The following is a 17210-nucleotide window of genomic DNA, read 5'->3' on the forward strand; positions in this document are numbered from 1 at the left end:
AGTGGGAGTTCATTGAGTAATTTGATTAGATGAACTTAATTATCATGAACTTAGTCTAAAATCTTTACAATATGTCTTGTAGATCAAATGGCCCGCGTTGTCCTCAACTACAACGCGTTCCTAGAGAAAACCAAGCTGAAAGACGATGGCAGCAACTATACGAACTGGGTCCGGAACCTGAGGATCATCCTCATAGCTGCCAAGAAAGATTATGTCCTAGAAGCACCGCTAGGTGACGCACCTGTCCCAGAGAACCAAGACGTTATGAACGCTTGGCAGTCACGTGCTGATGATTACTCCCTCGTTCAGTGCGGCATGCTTTACAGCTTAGAACCGGGGCTCCAAAAGCGTTTTGAGAGACACGGAGCATATGAGATGTTCGAAGAGCTGAAAATGGTTTTTCAAGCTCATGCCCGGGTCGAGAGATATGAAGTCTCCAACAAGTTCTTCAGCTGTAAGATGGAGGAAAATAGTTCTGTCAGTGAGCACATACTCAGAATGTCTGGGTTGCATAACCGCTTGACTCAGCTGGGAGTTAATCTCCTGGATGACGCGGTCATTGACAGAATCCTTCAGTCGCTTCCACCGAGCTACAAGAGCTTTGTGATGAACTTCAATATGCAGGGGATGGAAAAGACCATTCCTGAGGTGTATTCAATGCTGAAATTAGCAGAGGTGGAAATCAAAAAGGAACATCAAGTGTTGATGGTGAATAAAACCACTAAGTTCAAGAAAGGCAAGGGTAAGAAGAACTTCAAGAAGGACGGCAAGGGAGTTGCCGCGCTCGGTAAGCAAGCTGCCGAGAAGAAGCCAAAGAATGGACCCAAGCCCGAGACTGAGTGTTTTTATTGCAAGGGAAGTGGTCACTGGAAGCGGAACTGCCCCAAATACTTAGCGGACAAGAAGGCCGGCAACACTAAAGGTATATGTGATATACATGTAATTGATGTGTACCTTACCAGTACTCGTAGTAGCTCCTGGGTATTTGATACCGGTGCGGTTGCTCACATTTGTAACTCAAAGCAGGAGCTGCGGAATAAGCGGAGACTGGCGAAGGACGAGGTGACGATGCGCGTCGGGAATGGTTCCAAGGTCGATGTGATCGCCGTCGGCACGCTGCCTCTACATTTACCTACGGGATTAGTTTTAAACCTCAATAATTGTTATTTAGTGCCATCTTTGAGCATGAACATTGTATCAGGATCTTGTTTAATTCGAGATGGCTACTCATTTAAATCCGAGAATAATGGTTGTTCTATTTATATGAGAGATATATTATATGGTCATGCTCCGATGGTGAATGGTTTATTCTTAATGAATCTCGGGCGTAATGCTACACGTATTCATAGTGTGAATACCAAAAGATGTAAGGTTGATAATGATAGTCCCACATACTTGTGGCACTGCCGCCTTGGTCACATAGGTGTCAAACGCATGAAGAAGCTCCATGCAGATGGACTTTTAGAGTCTCTTGATTACGAATCATTTGACACGTGTGAACCATGCCTCATGGGTAAAATGACCAAGACTCCGTTCTCAGGAACAATAGAGCGAGCAACCAACTTATTGGAAATCATACATACTGATGTGTGCGGTCCAATGAGTGTTGAGGCTCGCAGTGGCTATCGTTATGTTCTCACCCTCACTGATGACTTAAGTAGATATGGGTATGTCTACTTAATGAAACACAAGTCTGAGACCTTTGAAAAGTTCAAGGAATTTCAGAGTGAGGTTGAGAATCAACGTGACAAGAAAATCAAGTTCTTGCGATCAGATCATGGGGGAGAATACTTGAGTCACGAATTTGGCGCACACTTGAGAAAATGTGGAATAGTTTCACAACTCACGCCACCTGGAACACCATAGCGTAATGGTGTGTATGAACGTCGCAATCGCACTCTATTGGATATGGTGCGATCTATGATGTCTCTTACCGATTTACCGCTGTCATTTTGGGGCTATGCTTTAGAGACTGCCGCATTCACTTTAAATAGGGCTCCGTCGAAATCTGTTGAGACGACACCGTATGAATTATGGTTTGGGAAGAAACCTAAGCTGTCATTTCTAAAAGTTTGGGGATGCGATGCTTATGTCAAGAAACTTCAACCTGAAAAGCTCGAACCCAAGTCGGAAAAATGCGTCTTCATAGGATACCCTAAAGAAACTGTTGGGTATACCTTCTACCTCAGAGCCGAAGGCAAGATCGTTGTTGCCAAGAATGGGTCCTTTCTAGAGAAAGAGTTTCTCTCGAAAGAAATAAGTGGGAGGAAAGTAGAACTTGATGAAGTATTACCTCTTGAACCGGTAAGTGGCGCAGCTCAAGAAAATGTTCCTGAGGTGCCTGCACCGACTAGAGAGGAAGTTAATGATGATGATCATGAAACTTTAGATCAAGTTGCTACTGAACTTCGTAGGTCCACGAGGACACGTTCCGCACCAGAGTGGTACGGCAACCCTGTCTTGGAAATCATGTTGTTAGACAACGGTGAACCTTCGAACTATGAAGAAGCGATAGCGGGCCCGGATTCCGACAAATGGCTGGAAGCCATGAAATCCGAGATAGGATCCATGTATGAAAATGAAGTATGGACTTTGACTGACTTGCCCGATGATCGGCGAGCCATAGAAAATAAATGGATCTTTAAGAAGAAGACAGACGCGGATGGTAATGTGACCATCTATAAAGCTCGGCTTGTCACTAAGGGTTATCGACAAGTTCAAGGGGTTGACTACGATGAGACTTTCTCACCAGTAGCGAAGCTGAAGTCCGTCCGAATCATGTTAGCAATTGCCGCATTCTATGATTATGAGATATGGCAAATGGACGTCAAAACGGCATTCCTTAATGGTTTCCTTAAGGAAGAATTGTATATGATGCAGCCGGAAGGTTTTGTCGATCCTAAGAATGCTGACAAGGTGTGCAAGCTCCAACGCTCGATTTATGGGCTGGTGCAAGCACCTCGGAGTTGGAACATTCGTTTTGATGAGATGATCAAAGCGTTTGGGTTTACGCAGACTTATGGAGAAGTCTGCATTTACAAGAAAGTGAGTGGGAGCTCTGTAGCATTTCTCATATTGTATGTGGATGACATACTGTTGATGGGAAATGATATAGAATTCTTGGAAAGCATAAAGGCCTACTTGAACAAGTGTTTTTCAATGAAGGACCTTGGAGAAGCTGCTTATATATTAGGCATCAAGATCTATAGAGATAGATCGAGACGCCTCATTGGTCTTTCACAGAGTACGTACCTTGACAAGATATTGAAGAAGTTCAAAATGGATCAGTCAAAGAAGGGGTTCTTGCCTGTATTACAAGGTACGAGATTGAGCACGGCTCAATGCCCGACCACGACAGAAGATAGAGAAAAGATGAGTGTCGTCCCCTATGCCTCGGCCATAGGGTCTATCATGTATGCTATGCTGTGTACCAGACCTGATGTAAACCTTGTCGTAAGTTTGGTAGGAAGGTACCAAAGTAATCCCGGCATGGAACACTGGACAGCGGTCAAGAATATCCTGAAGTACCTGAAAAGGACTAAGGACATGTTTCTCGTGTATGGAGGTGATGAAGAGCTCATCGTAAAGGGTTACGTCGATGCTAGCTTCGACACAGATCTGGATGACTCTAAGTCACAAACCGGATACGTGTATATTTTGAATGGTGGGGCAGTAAGCTGGTGTAGTTGCAAGCAAAGCGTTGTGGCAGGATCTACATGTGAAGCGGAGTACATGGCAGCCTCGGAGGCAGCACAAGAAGCAGTCTGGGTGAAGGAGTTCATTACCGACCTAGGAGTCATACCCAATGCGTCGGGCCCGATGACTCTCTTCTGTGACAACACTGGAGCTATTGCCCTTGCCAAGGAGCCCAGGTTTCACAGGAAGACCAGGCATATCAAGCGTCGCTTCAACTCCATTCGTGAAAGTGTTCAAAATGGAGACATAGAGATTTGTAAAGTACATACGGATCTGAATGTGGCAGATCCATTGACTAAACCTCTCCCTAGAACAAAACATGATCAACACCAGAACTGCATGGGTGTTCGATTCATCACAATGTAACTAGACTATTGACTCTAGTGCAAGTGGGAGACTATTGGAAATATGCCCTAGAGGCAATAATAAAATGGTTATTATTATATTTCTTTGTTCATGATAATTGTCTATTGTTCATGCTATAATTGTGTTATCCGGAAATCGTAATACATGTGTGAATACATAGACCACAACACGTCCCTAGTGAGCCTCTAGTTGACTAGCTCGTTGATCAAAGGATAGTCATGGTTTCCTGACTATGGACATTGGATGTCATCGATAATGGGATCACATCATTAGGAGAATGATGTGATGGACAAGACCCAATCCTAAGCTTAGCTCAAAGATCGTGTAGTTCATTTGTTGTAGCTTTTCTGAATGTCAAGTATCATTTCCTTAGACCATGAGATTGTGCAACTCCCGGATACCGTAGGAGTGCCTTGGGTGTGCCAAACGTCACAACGTAACTGGGTGACTATAAAGGTACATTACAGGTATCTCCGAAAGTGTCTGTTGGGTTGGCATGAATCGAGACTGGGATTTGTCACTCCGTATGACAGAGAGGTATCTCTGGGCCCACTCGGTAATGCATCATCATAATGAGCTCAATGTGACCAAGTGGTTGATCACGGGATCATGCATTACGGCACGAGTAAAGTGACTTGCCGGTAACGAGATTGAACTAGGTATTGGGATACCGACGATCGAGTCTCGGGCAAGTAACGTACCGATTGACAAAGGGAATTGTATACGGATTGATTGAATCCTCGGCATCGTGGTTCATCCGATGAGATCATCGTGGAGCATGTGGGAACCAACATGGGTATCCAGATCCCGCTGTTGGTTATTGACCGGAGAGGCGTCTCGGTCATGTCTGCATGTCTCCTGAACCCGTAGGGTCTACACACTTAAGGTTCGGTGACGCTAGGGTTGTTGAGATATTAGCATACGGTAACCCGAAAGTTGTTTGGAGTCCCGGATGAGATCCGGGACGTCACGAGGAGTTCCGGAATGGTCCAGAGGTGAAGATTTATATATAGGAAGTCAAGTTTCGGCCATCGGGAAAGTTTTGGGGGTAATCGGTATTGTACCGGGACCACCGGAAGGGTCCCGGGGGTCCACCGGGTGGGGCCACCTATCCCGGAGGGCCCCATGGGCTGAAGTGGGAGGGGAACCAGCCCCTAGTGGGCTGGTGCGCCCCCCTTGGGCCTCCCCCTGCGCCTAGGGTTGGAAACCCTAGGGGTGGGGGGCGCCACCCTTGCCTTGGGGGGCAAGGCACCCCCTTGGCCGCCGCCCCCCTAGGAGATTGGATCTCCTAGGGCCGGCGCCCCCCTAGGCACCCTATATATAGTTGGGGGAGGGAGGGCAGCCACACCCAAGCCCCTGGCCTCTCCCTCTCCCTCCCGTGACACTCCTCCGTCTCCCTGCGCTTGGCGAAGCCCTGCCGAGATCACCGTTGCTTCCACCACCACGCCGTTGTGCTGCTGGATCTTCATCAACCTCTCCTTCCCCCTTGCTGGATCAAGTTGGAGGAGACGTGTTCCCAACCGTACGTGTGTTGAACGCGGAGGTGTCGTCCGTTCGGCACTTGGTCATCGGTGATTTGGATCACGTCGAGTACGACTCCATCAACCCCGTTCTCTTGAACGCTTTCGCGCGCGATCTACAAGGGTATGTAGATGCACTCCTCTCTCCTTCGTTGCTAGATGACTCCATAGATTGATCTTGGTGATGCGTAGAAAATTTTAAAATTCTGCTACGTTCCCCAACAGGAACAAGGGCGTACGCCGGCAACCGAGGGCGGATGGATCTGTCGGGGGAGAGGGGCCATGAGTGAGATTTATCAATTTGTTTTCTGACGGATCTACCCTTTTAGAAACTTACTAGTCCACCTAAATTTTGTAACGGGCCCACCTTTATTTGTAACTAGCACATATGCCCGTGCGTTGCAACGGGAAAAATTAATGTTTTGTGCAAGCATGATGCCCCACATCATCGAATTCATTATGAAGAACATGCTGTAATGCAGCATCCTTCTACAAAATGAACATAAAAATGCATTGCAATTTAGCCGTGTTCATATTTTCTTTGCCGGGCATAATCTTCCACCAATTCCATTTTAAGTATATTTAATGGCATTTAACTATAATTCTTTCATTAATTATCATGATATTCTCGCCCATTTTCTAATTTAGTAGCCCTAACACATTGAAGCCTACATATCCTTCCTTTTAATTATCCTACCTTTTTACCTCAAATCTTTCATGTAGAATTTATTAAGACCACAATCTTTCTTTTAGTTATTCCACCGTTTTACGCATACTCCTTTGTTTAATTAGCCACATCCGTTTAATATTCTATTTAAGCCCACAATCCTTCTTCTATTAGCTCATTCGTTTAATTAGCTCATCCTAAACATGATGACTGCCACTCGTATATTTAGAGCGAGTTGGGATTAGTAAATGTGAAAGACGCATACATCATTGGTTGTTTTACATCGAAGAGCTAGACAGGAGGTCCTATGTTCAATTCCCACAATGTTGATTTATTTTAACCCAATTATTTTCCGCGGTCTCTATAAAAGCCCATAAAAGACCCATCAACATACAAGTACTTGGCCCATATCGCTTAGCATGTGTAAACCAAACGAAAATGACTAAACCAAACTAAGAATATTTATTTCTTTTAATAGTAGGTATAGATTTCATGTAATTGAAGACTCGTAACTCCTCGTAACTCATATTTTTTCACCGTTAGATTAGAGTAGATGGACGGCTCCTAAAATCGCCAACCACCGTAATAGTTGTAGGCATACACAAAGGAGGATACATGCGTGAAACCACATGTGCTATCATTGCATAGGCATACACACAAACACCTGCTGTGCTAGAACGAACATGGCAACATATGTGACAGAAATCAGAAGGCAACTGAAGAAGATTGTATCAAGCAAGATAAAGGATGCACCCCCAATTTAACTCACCTATGTTTGATCCATTTTGGCTAGCTCCAGCGACAATGGCAGAAGCAGGGAGGAGCAGCACGGTGGCGGCAGTAGCAACGACACAGGAGAGAAGGTGTTGCAACGACCATGGAAGAGAGATAGTAGAACCGGGCGCAGCACCAGCGGGGGAAGAGGACTGACCAGGACGGCGATAGTCTTGGTGTATGGGAGAGCACCGAAGGCCATCATCGGCGCGCTCGGGTGAGCTGGCAGCAACACACTGGGAACAGGCGGAAGAGCGTGCTCCAGGCGCGCAGTGGCCGGCCGTGGGGTGCAGGCATGTGGCGTCCGTGGTGACGGCCTGATGTGGCGATGGTGAACGGCCTGGCACTGCTGGAGCGGATCCCCATCGAGAGTAGACGGTGTGGTGGCGGGAGAGCCTCGCAAGGGAATTCGCACGGAGGCAGTCGCCCGTGGTGGAGGTTGGGCGCGGCAGCGTCGGCGGTGGTGGACGCCTCTCCCGATCTGTGATTGTAGGGACCGGTTGTTCTGAGTACTCCTCTCCTGGTGAAGTACGGCCAGTCATTGAAAATTGCTAAGTACATGCCACAAAAGTATTAGATCAATAATGACTGTAGATTAAAAATTGTGGGCCTAATCGTGTGGACCTGATTAGTTTGTGTGTTGTTGTAGGACTAATTACGGGATACACCTAAGAAAGTTCTTGTTTGATTGTTTAATACTCCCTCAATTCCTTTATATAAGGTGTATTTATTTTTTCAAAAGTCACACGAGTGCGTGTTTAATCAAGTTTATAGAAAAATATATCAATATCCACCGTACGAAATGTGTATCATTTACTTCATTATGAAAAGTAGTTTCATATTTTATCTATTAGGTATTGCAAATATTGTTATTTTATTCTATAATCTTGGTTAAACATTCAAATGGTTGACTTGCACAGAAATCAATACACCTTATATTCTGGAATGGAGGGAGCAGTGGTAAAGATAATGACTGTAGATTAAGAATTGTGGGCCTAATTATGTGGTGCTGATTAGTTTCTGCGTTGTTGTGGGACTAATTACTGGATACATCCAATGATGTTTTTGTTTAATTGTTTAATAATAGTAAAGATTCATCGTGATCCTCAGCGTGTATGTAGTAAAGATTTTTGTTTTGTTTTTGCTACGTTACCCTACACGAGCAAGCACCACACGATGATGATGGCAACCACAACGTCGCCCTTCCCGTCGGGGAAGACGAGGGCCTTTTCCTCCGGCGTGAACAACTTCAAGAGATCGCTGGCATGGTTGATGAGCGAAGCTCATCAGCGGACTTTTTATTCGGTATGTGGAATAAAACGGGCGAAAGCCTATGTCAAGAGAGAAAGCGCTGGCAAAAAGATGACGTGCGCCTCCGTTCAACAGTATGCATATTGTCACCGAAAAAAGCACACAGTCCACAGTCAGTGCTTTACTTCTCCAGGTTGATAAGCAGAGTACCATACGGGTAGCGGATTAACGAAACCCCATTTCTCTCGCCCCGAAACAAAAGTAAACAGTAGCGAGAAGCAGGGGCACTCAAATAGAAGTCTCTTGTCAGGGCGATCAAGTAGCAGGTAACCGCAAGGATTAAGATGTGAGAAGTTCTCCAGTACACATCCACCTCTTCCTCTAAAAATATTAGAGTTCCTCGCCTCCCGTCGACGCCGTCGCTGGACCGCCTTATCTCCGATGGCCTTAGGGTCATGGGGTACGGTGGATCCCGACCCTTGCAGGTGGGAAGAAGGGGGCTTCATTTTTAGATGTGGTTTTGATTTTTGTTAGCGTTCATGTTCTATTCAGGAAGATGAGACGATGATGGCTCCCTGATGATGCAATAAGGTTCTTCCCGCCTAGCCCCGGTTTCGGTGGTACATCTAGCAATGTCGGTGGGCGTGTGAAGGTGTGTCTCCGGCGGATCTGCCTTTGATGGATTTGCTCATATCTATTCGTCGTTCATCTACGTTCGTTCATGTGATCCTTCCAATCTATACTACTCTTTCCGCTCCTAAATATAAGTTTTTTTTAAAGATTTCTATATGGACTACATACGGATGCATATAAACGTATTTTAGAGTAGATTCACTCATTTTGCTCCCTATATAGTTCATATTAAAATATCTAAAAAGACTTATATTTAGGAACGGATGGAATACTCTTTATTGGCAGCAATTGTTGTTCTGGTGTTGGTCCAATAAGGTTTTATCACGACGACTTTCCGACTATCGACCACAGCAAGTAATGCCCGGCTCTTTGGCTCGTTTTTGTGCTTTAGCTGTCGCTAGGTGGTCTACGAATCTGAATGTAATTTTTTGTTATTTCTGAAGTTCGTTATACTGCAATGATGGAAGATGAATAGCAGATCGGATGTTTAAAAAGAAGCTCTCCCTCCGCACACACGTCCGTAATGACGCCCGAGTTAGACGTCCTTGATGACGCCCGAGTTGGACTGTCCTAGATGCCCGCGTCGCGTGAAGCAAAACCAATTAAGGCAGGCAATCATCATTAGTGGTTGCGTGGTACTCCTACCTCACTGAACCGCGATGCTTCGTTTATCTCATGCCTATCATTCGCAGTTCCTGCCCTCCCTCTTCAGTGGCCACTAAACTACTAATCCAACCGCAGGGCCGTCCGATGGGCATCGCACGTCGGGCGTTCGCCCGGGGCCCGCCCCTAACCGCGTCCGCGGAGCAGCCCCCGCTTCCCAACCGCACATGCCGCTCTCCGTCCCCGCCCCCGCCCCCACTTTCTTTATTGACCCTCTCACTCCGCGTCGCGTCCCGTCTTGTCTAGTCGTCGGGTTGGTAGGTGCTCAGCCTTGTTTCCTCCCCTCTTCTCCGCCTTTTCCTCCGCCGGGGCCGGGAAGCTCCGACGAATCGCGCCGCTCGCCAAGGTATACCCCGCCGCCCCTCCGTGCCCTCTCTTTGATTATGCAGTGCACTCCGTCCCGTGCGTTTCCTCTTCTACCCGTCTTCCTCCTCGCTCGCCTACCCCGAATCCGACCAAGGAGGTAGGTGGGGGGGGGGGGGGGGGGCCCAAGGGGGGGGGGGGGGGGGGGGGGGGGGGGGGGGTTCAAGAGTACCATCCCCTCCGCGGACCACTTAGTCCTAGAACTGCCGCCCTGCCGGCGTCACCGCCGACGCTTTGCCAGTTATACCCCCAACCCCTCCGCCCCTCACCATCACATCACAGGCGTGTCGTCGCGGCCGCCGTTCGCCTTCTACATCGTCGCGGCCCCGCTGCCTCAACCCGGCCCGCGCTTTCGGCCCTTGGTTTCCCAAGTAGGACCATTTTTGTCGCCCACAGAATGTGTGTGACCCGTAGTTCAACCACCCACCGACCCTTTTTTTTTTAAACTCCATCCACTGACCCTGATTATGAGTAGTAACATTTACAAGCATTGGTCCTTTTTCTAAATTTCCTGTTATCTTCTCTGCTTGGATATTTTGGACAGCAGGTATATTTGTGGGGTTGATTGTAGCTGATAGGGATGCACAATTTTCTCGTTGTGTTCTCTTGCTCCATTTGGGTTAGAACCATAATTATGCGGAGACAATTTGGACATTGGATTCGATTCACAGTTGCTTCTGTCAGTGCTCACATCACAGCAGCTGCTGACATTGTTAGTTGCACAAACCCAGAACGACGCAGCAAACGATCTGGACTAGTTTCAGTCTTTGCACATCTTCCAGCTCATATCTCTTGGTTCCCATCCTTTTGCTTGCTCAAACACCTCCGTTGCCACTCATTGTAGTGCCATGGGCCCCTGATGAACTCACTCTCAGTCGTCGTTCTTTTGCAACAAAGCCCAAGTATCCAACCAATAGCTAATTTCATAAGTCAGGGCACAAGCATAACAAACCATGATTACATTCCTAAAACATGATGTATTCCTAGCCTTCCATATGGCCTAAATAACTGCTGCAAAACCAATTTGTATTAACCTTCTGATGGCCTTAGGAAATCGGGCAAGCCAACTTACTCAGCAGTACAGAAGCTGCTGTTTTCAGGGTCACATACAACGACTTGACCGAGTCCGTTTTGTGGTTTAGGGCTCATCGCTGAACAGCCCATCTGCACACATGACTTCTGGATTCTGCCATAACACCAAATTCTCTTACCAGCTCTCTTCTGAATCTTACACAAGCCCAAGTGTCTCCTAGTATGTGAGCAACCTTCACTGCTTGATTGGCCAAAGTTTTAGTATTAATGCGCAATCTTGTTGACCTCCCTTTGAAAAATGTGAATTTCCAGGTTTACTGCACACCTGTGTGTGATAACACCTCCCTACAGAGTCATTTCCTCTTAAGGAGCTGTTGCCATAAGCCACACCTGTGTGTGATAACACCCCCCTACAGAGTTATTTCCTTTTAAGGAGCTGTTGCCATAAGCCATTAATGTTTATCAATTTCCAAATCCATTTATCCATCAAGCAAATGTTCATCACACATGAGTGTCCTCATTTTTTTAGCAGAATTGAAAATCCATTTTTTTAGCAGGCTTACTTGATTCCAGCATAGAGGAGGAGATTGATCCAGTCCTGGGTTTTCTAGCTTCGCTTGTTTCCAGCATAAGTATGCTTTCCAATTCTGCATGGCTATTTCTGTATTTTAACATCCCAAATTAAGATCCGTTTGAGTCGGACGACTTAAGATCCAGCAGAGAGATTATTCCAGTCCTGGGTTTGCTAGCTTCGCTTACTTGTTTCCAGCATAGAGGAAGAGATTGACGGCGTTTCAATTTGTTCATCCGGCTCTCTAAAATGATTTTTAGTTATTTTCTTTATGATCTACATTTATATTTCTATCTAACTTATCGTATATTTGTCTTATGCAGTTGATGGCATCGTCGCACTGAACATTTATTGATAAATTAGTCAAAACTCACTGCTGTTAATCTCTGGGAGGTGTACTGTCTCCTTGGATTCCGGCAAATAGATCACCTCCACAAGGTTGGAAGATATGTCAGCAAAGGCCTCTAACATGTCATACAGATATCCAGACAATTCTCAAATACCATACTACAGCAGTTCAATGCATGTGGAGGGAAATGGTACTTGCTATGTGCAACAAAATCATGAGGATCATCACTACGTGTCCTCTGATGGTGGCTCACAGAACAGCGATTCAAAGTCTCAGGTGATTCACCCACAGTACAGCACTCTAGAGTCTTCATCAGCCAATTGTGTTTATGCTGCCAATAGCTCTACATCTCCTCAGTGCATAAGTGGGAGCCACATTTCTCTGCATGATAGCCACTCAGATCACACATATGATTCTCCTGCAAGTGGCATCACCGAGGTTCCAGGTTTGGGGTTTACAACACTTCAGGAGCTAGCAGATGCACTGTTTGGATCTGATTCAGATGCAGTTAGTTCTGACAGATCCCTAGTAATTGGCGCCGCAATGCACCAAAGTAACTGGAGAGAGCTTCTGGGAATCAGCTCTGGGGACTTGAAGCAGGTAATTGTAGCATGTGGTAAGGCTGTTGATGAGAATAATTGTCATGAGGACTTGCTGATATCAGAGTTACAGAAGATGGTCTCCGTGTCTGGAGAACCAATCCAACGTCTGGGAGCATATATGTTGGAAGGCCTTGTTGCGAGGCGTTATTCTACTGGACATGCGTTGTATAAATCTCTGAAGTGCAAGGAACCTCAACCTACAAATTCAGAGCTCATGTCCTACATGCATCTTCTCTATGATATCTGTCCATTCTTCAGATTTGGTTACATGTCTGCCAATGGTGCTATAGCCGAGGCTGTTAAGGGTGAGAACTTTATTCACATCATTGATTTCCAAATTGCTCAAGGGAGCCAGTGGGTAACTATGATACAGGCCCTTGCTGTGAGGGTTAGCGGACCACCATACCTAAGAATTACTGGTATAGATGATTCAGATTCGGCTTATGCCCGAGGTGGTGGACTGGATATAGTTGGGCGTAGGTTATGCAACATTGCTCAGTCATGTTGTCTGCCCTTTGAGTTCAACGCCGTAAATGCAGCTAGTCATGAGGTTACACTTGAACATCTCGATATAAGAAAGGGAGAGGCTATTGCTGTCAACTTTGCGTATCAGCTGCATCATACTCCTGATGAGAGTGTCTGCATAGAAAACCACCGGGATAGGATATTGAGAATGGTTAAGAGCCTTTCTCCTAGGGTGGTAACTCTTGTAGAGCAGGAGGCTAACACAAACACTGCCCCATTCTTCAGTAGATACATGGAGACCCTTGACTACTACACAGCCATGTTCGAGGCAATAGATGTTGCTTGCCCCAGGGATGACAAGGTGAGGATGAGCACTGAGCAGCACTGTGTTGCAAGAGATATTGTCAATTTAATTGCATGTGAAGGTGCAGAAAGAGTGGAGAGGCATGAACCATTTGGAAAGTGGCGGTCTAGGTTTGCAATGGCTGGCTTTAGACCATACCCCCTAAGTGCATTGGTGAACAATACTATCAGAACACTGTTAAATGATTACAACAGTTACTACAAGCTAGAGGAGAAAGATGGTGTCATTTATCTTGGATGGAAGAACAGAAAGCTGGTTGTATCTTCTGCATGGCAGTGAGATTCCTGAATATGGAAGAAGCTTGTTTAGGTATGTTGTTCGTAACCTTGTACCATATGGTACATTTGTATTATGGTCTATCCAATTACTTAAACCCCATGTTGTGTGGTTTTAGTTGGAGAACACACTCGTTTTTTACTGCCTGTGGCACGTATTCTTGGGTTTTACAACAACCATAGGTTTCAGAAAGCACAACTGTAATTAATTCCCAGCTGAGGTTAACAAGCAATGCAGGTGGAGTAAAATTTGAGGTTCTGTGCCAGAAGCCATAAAACTTTGGTGTTTTATGAAAATTTCTGAATTAATTTTTGATAGTTTGTACCTCCAAGCTTGTAATCCTGTCGGGTTTTTAGCCGACAGTACAGTCCTCTACATACACCTTGGATACAGTCCTCTGGTGTTTGGTAATTCTTTGTGTTGAAGATGGCACCTGGAAGAGTAACCGACTGTGATTGTTGTAGATCTGTGCGATCTCCTTCCCTTGGTTCAACCTGAAATTGAAGATGCTCTTAGGTAGTATTAGTACCTCCAAGGCTCCAACCTGAAATACATGTCATCTTAGAAGGCCAGCTCTGGCTTACAATCTTCAATTTGTTTCTTGTAAGCAACAATTTTAATCAAAAACACCTATTGGTTTCTTGCTGTTAGTGGTATTATAGAGACGGATATACTAATTCACATGGTTCAATATATGTCAATACATGAGGCACATATTCTGTTCTTAGCCTATGTTCATGGATCTGAAACAATTAAGTAAACTTGACACGAATTGTGAATTTGTGCATGCTTTGCTGTGTTGCCGTATGATTAAATCAATGATTCAGTCTTGGTAAAAGTTAAGTTTATTTATAATAACCTTCTCACATACCTGTGTCATGCATTCAACATCTGGTGCTTACAGTTTTGTTGCCTGCAGGTTCTTTCATGGCTTTGTCTTCGGCACATAGATCCAAGGGTGGAACCTAATCAGCGAATGTGAGTTCCATAATCCAAAGGACTGTGGCTGCTTGCTTCTTGGCGCCCAGCTGTCAACCCTCCGCTGCTCACACCATTCAGATTTGATGGGTATAACTGAAATACTCGTCGTGGCATCCTGTTGTAATACAGGCACAAACCGTGCTGCTGCTACCGTCTACTGACCATCTCTAGCTGCTGAACCACGTCCTGAATCTTAAAGGGGATCTTTATGTTCCTTGGTAGTTTCATTTTTCTCTCTCTCATCTTTATGCGAAACCTGGAGCTTATGCTAGGCCATGGTAGCCGGCACACAGTTGTCTGGTAGATTGTGTATGTTCCACAAAAAAAGTAGATTGTGTATGTACCATTGATGGATGATTTATTGTATGTATATGTTACACGAACTGAACTTCTGGTAATATATTTCAGGTTTGTTTGTCGCAACGCTTCACATTTCTTTAAACATCTGTTTCTATTTTTTGCTGTGCCGTGCCAGCAGATTATAGATAGATGGATTTTTGCACACTAGACACTAGTTCTGATGAAAGGCCCCTGGGTCGTGTGGAATGCACCGAAGTGAAGAGGTGTCACTGGGTTATGGGAACGGGAGTCACTTCATTGTCCCTTGCAAAAAAAGGCCTCTCCATTGTTTTCCATCTTCTCATATGTGCAATCGACAAAGTGACTCACGTTCCCATAATTGTAGTAAGTCCTAACTCTTTTGACCCTTTTTTTTTGCAAAAGGGATCATATCTATTATAAAGATTCATCGCAAGTACAAAGCGCCTTAAACATAATAAAAATTACATGACCACTGAACGATCATTGCTGTCGTCAGAATGAGCCGTCGACGCATCGTTGTCGCCGCTCCCATATCAGAGCCAGTCTGACCTTATCGATGACAGCCGGGAAGTCTTCGTGCACGTGTCCCTAAGGACCAGCGCATTGGAGTGGCAGTCGTCGTCGTTGAATCTATGAATCGATTTGAAGAACCTGACACCAAATATCGCCGACGCGTACGCATGGCGAGAAACCCTAACCTTGCAGCCCCAAGGAGCTGGCAGGAATCTACGCCATAGCTCCGTCTAATTCGTCCCAACGGACGAATTTTAGGAGGATCGGAGGCTAGAAGACTAACTCGAAGAAGGAGCTTCGCCATCCGTCCAAATGTCGCCCCTACGAGAACTAAAACCCTACCTATCTACTAGTGGGAGTCGAGACACTAGGATTCTCCTCCCGACCGCCGGAGCGACAGGCAGAGGGGACGCGAATCCACTGGCTCGCCGGCGGAGATCGAGGGGAGGAAGGCTTTCCCAAGTCGCCTTGGAGAGAGGAAAGAAAAGCCAAATTTCTACAAGAGTTAACTCACTGACCTTTTGACTTGAAACCACTTGAGTTGTCCTTTGAGTTGTTCTACTTGAAGTTCCTCTTGTTGCCCCCCAAAACTCTTGAAGCTAGAGCAAGTGTGCTCATTGAAAGCATATTTGGTGTCTTCAGAACAACACTCACCTTCTTCTTTTTCTTCTCTAGTCTCTTGAGCATGGACCACTTTGGCCTTCAATGCAAGATTGGACTTCTTGACCCCACGAGCAAGAGTAGTGTTGGCGGTCTTGCTCAAGATTCCCATGGAGACGAACTCATCCAACGCATCACTGGATGATATGGAATGAAAGTACAGTCTTTGGTGAATCACATAAGAAGTGCTCTTGTCAAAAGACATGATCACCTTAAGAAACTTGTGCTTGATCCAATTGTCATCCGAGTCCTTACTACCATGGTCACTGAATGAAATCGCAAGGGACATCAATCAACGGTAGAGTTCTTCAGGGGTCTCGTTTTCATGCATGGCAAATTCATTGGCTTCATCTTGTACAAAGTCAAACTTGGAACGTTGAATGCTTGAGCTGCCCTTGAACAAAGTGTTGAGATGATCCCAAGCCTCCTTAGCGGTGAGAAAGGAAAGGATGCGAGGAAGGTGCTCGGTAGACAATGACTTTTGAATGTCAAAGTGTCATGGGTAATTTGGTCTTTCATGCCTCACTTGACACCATTAGGTCAAAAATGGATGGAAGTTTCACATTAGAGTCCAAAATTTTGCATTGTATACCACAAACCCTTGAACTCACCTATTATTTCAAACTGAGCATTTTTTTATTTGCCTGAACAAGGACATGAGCTCTTGCATTCAATATAAGTAGAAGCGAGTTGTCTACTTATCGCAAAAAATAAAATAAAAATGGAGATAATTGCTTGGTTATTTTGAAAGAAAAAGGGGCGAATACATTTAAACACAAAGAGAATACACGCAAGAGGTCCGAGAAAATTTATGCTAGGCGGAAAGCAAAATCAAGGCACATTTAATTATAGTTTATAAATAGCATGGTGAAACAAATTAAATAAAATTATGGAGCCAGGTAAATCTGCATAAGCATCTGAACTCCCACTAAAGTAGAATGAAAGAAAACATTATCTTACGATCTATCTATGTATAGATAACTACTAGAACGATGTGTTAACCTGAATTAGGCACCAACTTAGCTGTTCTTGTAATGACGAAGATACATGCATGTCTCCTACGTTGCGAAAAACTAAGGACACCATGATGTGGACTCGAGCAATACTAAAAATGTATGCAACATCTCTTAATTGGCCCAGCAG

The 17210-nt window shown here is 45.3% G+C and overlaps 1 protein-coding gene across 4 annotated transcripts; it reads left to right on the top strand.

Annotated features, from left to right (window-relative positions):
• The first annotated feature begins 9750 nt into the window (after positions 1 to 9750).
• LOC125552636 (scarecrow-like protein 21) lies at positions 9751 to 14996 on the top strand. 4 transcript variants are annotated; one of them, XM_048716257.1, is made up of 4 exons: positions 9760 to 9916; positions 11523 to 11597; positions 11860 to 13625; positions 14512 to 14996. In XM_048716257.1, the coding sequence occupies exon 3, from the start codon at positions 11985 to 11987 to the stop codon at positions 13593 to 13595; it is 1611 nt and encodes a 536-aa protein (XP_048572214.1). In that variant the 5' UTR covers positions 9760 to 9916; positions 11523 to 11597; positions 11860 to 11984; the 3' UTR covers positions 13596 to 13625; positions 14512 to 14996. The 4 variants fall into 4 exon arrangements, with proteins under 4 accessions (XP_048572213.1, XP_048572214.1, XP_048572215.1 ...); XM_048716258.1 differs by having other exon boundaries at positions 9779 to 9916; positions 11520 to 11597; XM_048716259.1 differs by lacking the exon at positions 9760 to 9916 and adding an exon at positions 10117 to 10304.
• Positions 14997 to 17210: the final 2214 nt, after the last annotated feature.

This window comes from Triticum urartu, chromosome 4 (genome assembly GCF_003073215.2).
Source record: "Triticum urartu cultivar G1812 chromosome 4, Tu2.1, whole genome shotgun sequence".
In the NCBI taxonomy this organism is placed as follows: Eukaryota; Viridiplantae; Streptophyta; class Magnoliopsida; order Poales; family Poaceae; genus Triticum; species Triticum urartu.

Excerpts from the sequence above, each read along its gene's own strand:
- LOC125552636 (XM_048716256.1), top strand. The coding sequence starts at position 11,985 with ATGTCAGCAAAGGCCTCTAACATGTCATACAGATATCCAGACAATTCT.